Here is a 10,468-nt window from a genome sequence, read left to right as displayed (position 1 = left end):
TAAACTTTTTATATAAAACTTAACTTACTATTTAAGAGGTGATAAATGTTTTTAATGTATTGTAAGTTGCTAACTGCACTTAGATTTAGAACGACATACTGGAGAACATATCTGAACTTAGTATCATATATATATATGTAGAGAGAGGGTTCATTATTTTAAAAGGTCAAGTTTAAATTACAACATGAGCATCAATTTGTAATAATTTCAGAACAATATACGATATTGTTTATTGGAGATGATAAACAGTAATTACTTTAGTTTAGGCCGTGTTAAGTTAAGCCTATAAGGCTTACCTTTCGAAATGCCTTTCTACTTTCTCCGGTAACAAATCCATATTCGTAATTGTCCCAAGCTTGGACAATTAAGTTATAAATCTCTTTTTTCTCCCTGTCCAATGGTTCAGCAACGATAATTTGTCCCTAGAAGGTGAATAAAGACTTGTTAAAATAAAGATCTAGTCTTTGCCCCTTTAGCAACGCTACCTAACAACTAGAATTCTCACTTCATTTTCAGTAAGCATTCTCGTGAGAAACGTCACGTTTCACTTGTAATTATGGTAACATGTATTTAGTTTCACCACCAGAAACTTTATTTATTTTAAAATTAATCAAAACGATCCTAACACCCTCTATAATGCAATTTCTCCCCCTTTTTTTCAGAAAATAGTTTATATTTTTAATATAAACTTGAAAAAGATAAGAAACATTGCTTTCAATAAAAGAATTCCATACTTTTGTACTAAAGTTTATTTTTAATATATGGTTCTAGAAAGTGTTACAACCCCTCATATAGCAGCTAATAACCTAATAATTACCGGTGGGGTCCATATGATCCAACAGGCTTTTGTCAAACACATATTTCGAAACTACTGATGCACCAAATTTGCTCGTGAGTCTGTAATTTTGTTAGTTACAGAACCCATAACAACATATGAATTACATGAAAATATTTACAGGAAAAAACATCATAAATATTGCTTTTAATCCCATTAATAGCTTCGTGTGTATTTTACGTAAAAAATTGGGGATTTAACCCAACTTTTTTATCATTTCTTTATTGTGAGTATTGTAACAGGTAAAAAACTAAATTACATAATATGTGGATCCCACCGGTAGTGAGCTTGAGTGTTAAGTAGTATTTATGCCTTGGATTTCGTTACTTAAACACACAAGTTATATTAAAAATAACTGATCCGCCAACCACCGGGAAAAATAAAACTAACAAGTTAAACAAAATAGTTTATTTTTAGTGCCTATGATTTTGAGGCTTAGTTGCTTTGGGGTTTGTTACTTATTGCTATTTCACTCTGGCGTTTAATACCAATAAGCTTGAATAAAGCCATGATGTATATATATACACACACACATATATATAATTTATATATATATATATATATATAACATATATATAACACATCTATTATCACATTTCACAAGGCCAGGTGGCAGTACCAGATAAAAAGAAACGAAAATGTGTTGACTGGGGATACAGAAAACATTATTTTGGCCCCTAAGGACAATATGGTGTATTTATTAATTGATGAAGTTATGTTTGATTGTATATTTGACTACGTATTGTATAAGGCCGATGTTAGTTATTGTCTAAACATCACTTGTGAAAGAACGCAATATTTTATCAGTATACGTTGGTCTGTTGATGATGAAAATAATAACCTTATTAAGAAAAAAACATAAGATAAAACGAATAAATAAATACCTTCAGCAAGTCTTTCCGCGATTAGAAACCCGCGCCAAATCTGGCACTAAAACATTACTCTTCGCCATCTTGAATGCTTTACTCACTCAAGTGCACTATATATAGAGAGATCAGTGGTTAAATTGCACATGCAATGCGGTTGAAAGTTCTCACTGCGAACAGATAAATAGCTTAAGCGCCCTCTATATGTTCCGTTACTACTAACACCAAGTTGGAAATCCCTGTTCTATGTAAACAGTGATAACTGTAACGAACATAAGCCATACCAGTTAATAATAAGTATAACTATAACTAGAAAACATGTAAAACAATAACTTAATAGTAACGAAAAATAATAATGAAAATTATCTAGTTATGTGACATACATCCATGTGCGTTCGTGGACAAGCAGTCTGACTGACATCTCTGTATATGTGAATAGAATGCGTCATAAATGCAGGAAAGTCATGTAGCTGAACCGAAAGTATGTTTACTGAAAACTTCTGATCATTCAGTTTTGGTGGCTGGCTAACCAAAGAAAAGTATTTGTGAGGGGGTTAATTAATGTAGAGCTCCGATTTATTTTACTTCAACAGATGTCAAGGCTGTCACCACTCGTTTAACTATAATAATAATAACAACTATAGCTAAAGTAACTAAAACTAAAAGGTATAAATCCTTAACTATAACTAAAAAAAACAAAAAAGTATGTAAGCTGGATGTGCCCAAACTTGAGTTGCGATAATCTTGCTGAACACAGTAGGAATTCAGTTCACATGCATGCTTATTTTCTTTCGTAGGATCTGCATTGGTCAAATTATCAAGATAACCTTAACTAACATGGCTAACATAGAGGTTACTTGAGTAAATGGGAATATCGGAGAATGCCAGTCTCCCTTTTTCTATTAATGAGACTGATCTGATCTATTGACGTGTGTGATTTGGCATTATGGGAAATCTTTATGGACTTAAGATTGAATATAATCATATGTAAAATTACTTCTTAGCCAGAATAACTTTGATAATTGTTTCTCTACTACAATTGTCCAGAATTCGCCCGTGTTATTTATCCAAGAAACTGATCAGAAGTGGATAATATTTCATGTACCACTGTTGATGTTTAGTTAAAATGTTTGTTTGTTTGTAATTAAGCACAAAGCTACACAATGGGCTATCTGTCCTCTGCCCACCACGGGTATCGAAAACTGGATTCTAGCGTTGTAAGTCCGCATACATACCGCTGTGCCACTAGGGGGGGGGGCTAGTTAAAATGAAGTATTGCTTTTGCTTCACAGTAAAACATCTACATCCAGTCTCTCTTTTTTTTAATTGATTAATTAAATTAACTGCCAGCCAAGTGTTAAAATGGAATATCGCACTGGCTTACAACATCACACCAAGCCAAGTTTGTCTCTTTGTAGCACATACTTAAAATTAAATCACATTCATTTGTCAAGTAATACGCTTATGGCATTGAAGTTCAAGTTTTAGACTCAAAAATAGCCTAACTTATAGATAGCGTGTAAACTCGGTTACATAATATAGACCTGTCTTCCTTCAACAGCTAACGAAAGAACGTAGTTTAACTTAAGTTACTGAACGTTCAACTTAAGTGCAATGCAAACTATATTCTCTCAGTTAAAGTATATCTTGTGCTACAATTTAAACAACAATCGCTGACGAAGCATTAAATTTGATTTGGTTTGAATTTCGCGCAAAGTTATTCGAGGGCTATCTACGCTAGCCGTCCATAATTTAGTAGGGATAGACTAGAGGGAGGGCAGCTAGTCAACACTATCCACCGCCAACTCTTGGCCGGCACATTAAAACGCCCCCACAGCTGGAAGGGTGAACTTGCTCGGTGACGGGATTCGAATTGGCAACCCGCAGGTCGCAAATCGAATGCTCTAACCATTAGGCCATGCTAGGACTGATTAAAGTATAGTAAGGATTAGCTTGCAGAAATATAAGGAAATTTTAACTGTTCCCTAACCCCTATACTTACTGTATCCCTGTCTATTCTAAACTTTCCGTCGCCACCTGAAGGATCCCAGGTGTAAGTCACTTTACCATATTCTCCAGTATCAGCATCCGTGGCCTGCACGGACGCCACTAGCTGGCCCACAGCGGCATCTTCAGGAATGATAAACTGAGAGGGACCATCAACAAAAATAGGATTATTGTCATTATCGTCCAACACTTGCAGGAACAAACTTGCTGTCTCAGATAGCGGCGGAACTCCGTTGTCAGTAGCACGAACCGTTAAGTTCAACCATGAAAACTGTTCTCTGTCAATCTTTTGGTTGACGACAACCTCACCTTTGTGGGAAAATTACATTACAGATAAGCTTAACTAAACTATTTAAATACTGACGTTCATATTTCTTTTTACTAAGATATTAACAAACTATGTATAAACTTTCACCAAAAGATAAAATTACATAAAAAATGAACCTCTGTTGTTCAAGCATTTGTTAATGCGTAAATATTTCCCAAATTTATATTCTAAAGGTCCGAAACAATAATGAATATTGTATGTCAAATAACTATACTTAATACATATACATAGTTACATTGGGTAACACGTTGTCCGCTTCGTTACTCTGAGGTATTCATTTTTAATATTAACATGTATATTTCAAAAGCTAAAGTAACTTTTTATCCTACATCTCGAGTACATAATACAGTGCCTTGCAAAAGTCTTCACCCCCCCCCTTTGCTGGTAACGTGTAACAGTAAACCAAATTTTAACTTTCAAAATACTCTGCTTAAATCAATACTGATGGCTCTATATGATCTAAAGTCTTTTTTCACATGTCTCTATAACATACAGTTGTATTTACCTTACAGGGTAGTGACGTAAAGTTAAATCATTAATGGTAAAAGCTGAGGGGGGTGAGGACTTTTGCAAGATGTGTTTTCAAGATTTTTTTTTCTGTTTTATATCACTAAATTGGGTAACAATGTACATTTTGTTCTTTGTAATCTTTAGAAACTGGCCTGAGACTAATATAATAAATATCTTTGGCCAGTTGAGTGATGTCTTTCACAAGAAAATACCTAAAATTTATTACCAGCAAAGGGGGTGAAGACCTTTGCAAGGCACTGTATCATCTTATTGTTTGTTTGTTAGAAGTTAAGCACAAAGTTACACACTGGGCTATCTGTGCTCTGCCCACCACGGCTATCGGCATCCGGTTTGTAAGTCCGCAGACATACAGCTGTGCCACTGGGGGCACCATCTTATTATATATATATATACATCATAGTAACAGAACATGTGCGTTTCTTAGGGAAAAGAGGCATAAACAATTCATGTATACAAACTGGAAAAGTCATATAGATAAACCCACCTTTTTCTGGATGTACCCACAGAAAATCGGCGTCTAAGCAAGCATGGCACAGAAAAAAACACATGTATTTACTGTTATTTATGAACGTTCAAAGAAAGTCTTACGAATTAAAAACACTAGTCCTAACATTGCAAATCAATTAGTGTTTCACTTGAACGTGATTATATCTAGAACGCCGAAATTTTAGGGAGAATTTTTTTTTAAATATGCAACACGAGAAGGAAAAAGTTTAACCCTTTGCTGATAGTGGCATACTTGGTACGCCCTTTATTTATTTTCCCGGGTATCAAGTGGGTGTACTTTGATAAGGGTTTTTTCACGTGGAATCCAATGATATATGGTTAGTAGGACCTATCGTAAAAAAAAATATACAATGAATCAATCAAGTACGAAATTTTTAATATTTCGTATTTCCCCTTTTTTCCCTGACTCCAGGAAATACAAAATGCCTGGTGACGGAAGAGTTAATTGAAGATATGCTGAGGAAACTAGTTGAAAAATAAAAACAACTGTGAAATACCACAGAGAAGGTTAAATTAAAAACTGATATAACATATAGAGGAAGGTGTTTGAAATGTGATAAGTGCAGAAGAAGAATGATAAAAAAGAAATTGCATATGGAGGAAAACTGTTTAAGTAAAACATACAGAGAAAAAAAAAGTGTTTGAATAAAGACATAACATACTCAGGAAAAATGCTTTAATATAGGTACACCATCCGGAGAAAGGATGCTTTAATAAAGATATAACATTCGATGGAAGGGTACTTTAATAAAGATATAACATCCGGAGGAAGGGTGCTTTAATAAAGATATAACATTCGGTGGAAGGATGCTTTAATAAAGATATAACATCCATATCTTTATTAAAGCATCCTTTCTCCGAATGTTATATCTTTATTAAAGCACCCTTCCACCGAATGTTATATCTTTATTAAAGCACCCTTCCTCTGGTTGTTATATTTTTATTAAAGCACCCTTCCTCTGGTTGTTATATCTTTATTAAAGCATCCTTCCACCGAATGTTATATCTTTATTAAAGCACCCTTCCACCGAATGCTTGTTATATCTTTATTAAAGCATCCTTCCACCCCAGAGGAAGGGCTTTAATAAAGATATAACATTCGGTGGAAGGGTGCTTTAATAAAGATATAACATTCGGTGGAAGGATGCTTTAATAAAGATATAACATTCGGTGGAAGGGTGCTTTAATAAAGATATAACATTCGATGGAAGGGTACTTTAATAAAGATATAACATTCGATGGAAGGGTACTTTAATAAAGATATAATATCCAGAGGAAGGACGCTTTAATAAAGATATAACATTCGGTGGAAGGGTACTTTAATAAAGATATAACATCCAGTGGAATGATGCTTTAATAAAGATATAACATTCGGTGGAAGGATGCTTTAATAAAGATATAACATTCGGTGGAAGGGTACTTTAATAATGATATAACATCCAGTGGAATGATGCTTTAATAAAGATATAACATTCGGTGGAAGGATGCTTTAATAAAGATATAACATTCGGTGGAAGGATGCTTTAATAAAGATATAACATCCGGTGGAAGGATGCTTTAATAAAGATATAACATCCGGAGGATGGATGCTTTAATAAAGATATAACAACCAGTGGAAGGGTACTTTAATAAAAGTATAAAATTCGGAAGAAGAGTACATTAATCAGAGTATAAGCCACAGAAGATAGGTATTTAACTGAAGGTACTTGTATCAATTGGAGGTTGACATAGTTTGATTTGTATAGAAATAAGGTAGAAACAAGATTTAAAACAGTAAGTTTAAAATCAAAACTAGAATTTAGGCGTTTCTAAACCAGTGAAGATACAATGAGAATTCAATACCCTAAATGAAGACACATTAGACATTGCTTAATTCAAAAGTTCGAAGACCAATCAGAAACTTAGAGCGACTATTAACTCATGCGATTAGATCACTTTGAGTTGGACATTGAGTTGAATTAAGTTCTAATCTCCCACGAAGAAAATGATTGATTAAATAATAATACTAAACTGTCATGAAATGATCTGAGTTTCGCCATTTTTTTAGGATAACGACTACAGTTCTCACACTAAACTGCTTTCTCTCACTATCCTTCGATATGTTCGTTTTATACATAAACTGGCAGAGACCCACAAAATATTTGCGGTCAAATTAGTTTTTTTACCGCAATAGTACTCCTTTACATACCTGCTTTATAAAGTAATTCTAATCGCATACACCGAAATCTATAAGGCTACTTGTCTTAGGCCTAACATTAGTTACGCTTTTATTAAGTACGGCTTAAATTAGATAAAGAGATAAATTAACCCTGTATATTGTGCAAGTTTTTTTTTCTTTAGTTTAGTTAAGGCTAAACTTTACAATATTTAAATACTATCAATAAATAAATATATAATATCATTCTACAACCTAACGTTATATCTTTTTAAAAACGTTCATAAGCTTTTAATATGTTGTTGTACAAAGTGTCTACTAAAGTATATTTTCATCCGTTGGAATTAAGTGCGCGCGCATGCCACTTAGAAAGTAAGGGGCACGAGAATTTTTAGAGACAGACAAAAATTGGGTCTTATTATAACAAATATACATACATATAATAACTTATATACTCATTAAAATCTTACAGCCTATATCACACGTTTAAAATGATATACAAACTGCACTGATATGTATAATGTTCATTATATATATTAGGAAACTAAATAATGTTTATCAATTAAATATTAATAACACATAAAAAAACACAACTATTAAACGTTACCTGTTTTGTTGTTTATAGAAATTAGGCCCGAAACTTCCGGTCTGCCCTCTAGCGAGTAACTAATTGTTCTATTCTTGTCAGCATCTGTGGCAACAACTGTCACAATAGGTGAGCCGATCTTGGCGTTTTCTGTAACGGCTTGCTTATAGAACGGTTTGGTGAACACTGGCTTGTTGTCGTTAATGTCTTCAACAACCACAGTTAGTGTTGCTGTAAAACCAAGTATAGATATTATAATAAGTTTAATAACAGAACATTTTATCGACTAATACTTTAAGTTTGCCAGACATCGTTGCAATCTCTCTATAGTGTCCCAGCCCCCCAGTGGCACAGCGGTATGTCTGCGGACTTACGAACGCTAGAATCTGGGTTTCGATACTCGTGGTTGGCAGAGCACAGATAGCCCATTGTGTAGCTTTGTGCTTAATTACAAAGAAACAAACAAACAATAGTGTCCCCCAAGTGGCACAGCAGTAAGGCTTATAACCGTAACCACTTTATCTCGCACTAGGGCCCACAACTAAGTGTGGTCGTCGCTGATGATGGGCAGAACACAGATAGCCCATCGTGTAGCTTTGTGCTTAATTACAAAGAAACAAACAAACAATAGTGTCCCCCAAGTGGCGCAGCAGTAAGGCTAATAACCGTAACCACTTTATCTCGCACTAGGGCCCACAACTAAGTGTGGTCGTCGCTGATGATGGGCAGAACACAGATAGCCCATCGCGTAGCTTTGTGCTTAACTACGAAAAAACAAACTCTCTATAGTATACTCTTTAGTTTTACAGAAGTTTTCTAGACATTCTGTAAATTTTTTCAATGGCTAGTAGTTTTCTTAAATGAAATATTTTATATATTTCATCCTTTTTTTTTTCTTAACAGGTTTGCGTTATATTAGTACGTACACAGAGTGTAAAATCTAAGGCAAAGAAATAATTGTTACGTATTAGCGCGAGAAGTAAGACTTGTTAGTTGTTAAATGCCGAAAAATAGGTAAATGTGTTTTATTTAGTTCTAGCAGTAAGAAAGACAGCCGAAAAAACTGTTTTTATTAGTGTAAGAAGTGAAAGAGCTAACGTTAAAGAAACAGTTGTTTTGTTTTAGTACAAGAAGTGAGATTAAACTCTAAAGCAAAATATACTGTTTTATATTAGGGTAAGAAGTGAGAGAGAGAAAAAAAATGATTCAGAATTTTGTTTGTTTTAATTTCGCGCAAAACTTCTCCAGGATTATTTGCGCTAGCCGTCCCTAATTTAAAAGTGATAGAGTAGAAGGAAGGCATCTAGCTAGTCAACATTACCCACCGCCATCTGACCGAATAGTGGGTGGGATTTGACCGCTACTCTTATAACGCACTCGCAGCCTTAGTCTGCAGAACTTTTTTTTTGGGGGGGGGAGCAACGTGCCACAAACAATTTACCCCTTGTCATAGATTGACCATACTAACCATTGGGTCAGATCTAGCAAATAGTTTCTAGGATTTAAATGAAATCGGGTAAAAAAAAAAAAGCTAAAGTCTCATGAAACAGATTGTAAACATGAAAAACTGTAGTTTTAAATCAAATCATGCAGATAAAGTTATGTGGCAGAATTTTTATTTTAGATGCGATATTATTGATACTAAATAATAGCAATTTCTAACCTGTAGCAGTTTGACCAGGGGTCACCGCTGCTAGGTCCTCCACTCTCACCAGTAACTTAATAGTCTCCACTTTTTCCCTGTCTAACTTTTTCACCACCTTCACTGACCCGTCAACGCTGTTAATATCAAATATTCCCGTAATATCATACTCTGAAGAAGTGACCAACGCCCCGTCTTCGCTCGTTGCTTCACTGTGAGAATAGTCAAAAGAGTATCTCAATACTGGCCGATCGTCTAGGTCACTCGCCACGACTTTGGTCACGTGATAGCCAAGAGGTGCATCTTCCAGAATCCTAAGCGTTTCGGGCACGGTCAATGTAGGCGCCTTGTTGTTGACGTCAGTGATGCTGATGTTGACCAGCACAACTGCTTGCCTTTGGTCTTCTCCAATCCCACCATCTAGTGCTACAACTTGTAGAGTGTAGGAGGAGGTCTTTGGACTAGTTCTGTCCGGATCTAAGTTGGCACCCTGGGCCACAGAGATGACTCCAGAGTTGGCATCAATCACAAACTTGTCCTGGGCTCCTGACTGAATTCGATATACCACTCGGCTATTGGAAGGAGAATGATCCCCGTCGAAGGCCAAAACCTGAACAACTGGAGTGTTTTCTGTCGTGTCCTCTGGGATGGATTTTGTGTAAAAAGAATGTTGAAAAACTGGCGAAAAGTCATTCTTGTCCTGAGAACAACAACAAAAAATAACAATATTATTGTTACTAAAACTCCTACTAAGTTTCGAATGAAATTCTAAAAACTCATGAGTGAAAGAAATGAAGAATATATAATCATTACAATTCACCACCACCATTTCCCTCACACAAACGTTAATATGTTTGTTTGTTTTGAATTTCGCGCAAAGCTACACGAGGGCTATCTGCGCTAGCCGTCCCTAATTTAGCAGTGTAAGACTAGAGGGAAGGCAGCTAGTCATCACCACCCACCGCCAACTCTTGGGCTACTCGTTTACCAACGAATAGTGGGATTGACTGT

At 35.2% G+C, this 10,468-nt stretch overlaps 1 protein-coding gene across 1 annotated transcript in view; it reads right to left on the bottom strand.

Moving 5' to 3' along the window:
• The window catches only part of LOC106469999 (cadherin-23-like), a 94,730-nt gene that overhangs the window by 31,413 nt on the left and 52,849 nt on the right, over positions 1-10,468 (bottom strand). The window contains exons 18-22 of the mRNA XM_022398558.1: positions 9,479-10,157; positions 7,837-8,046; positions 5,052-5,084; positions 3,704-4,017; positions 297-422 (exon numbers count right to left, since the gene is read on the bottom strand). Coding sequence (XP_022254266.1) covers positions 297-422; positions 3,704-4,017; positions 5,052-5,084; positions 7,837-8,046; positions 9,479-10,157 — 1,362 coding nt within the window. The remainder of the gene's footprint in view (positions 1-296; positions 423-3,703; positions 4,018-5,051; positions 5,085-7,836; positions 8,047-9,478; positions 10,158-10,468) is intronic.

Source organism: Limulus polyphemus, unplaced genomic scaffold (genome assembly GCF_000517525.1).
Source record: "Limulus polyphemus unplaced genomic scaffold, Limulus_polyphemus-2.1.2 Scaffold3764, whole genome shotgun sequence".
Lineage (NCBI taxonomy): Eukaryota > Metazoa > Arthropoda > Merostomata > Xiphosura > Limulidae > Limulus > Limulus polyphemus.
This window is presented reverse-complemented; position numbering and strand designations above follow the sequence as displayed.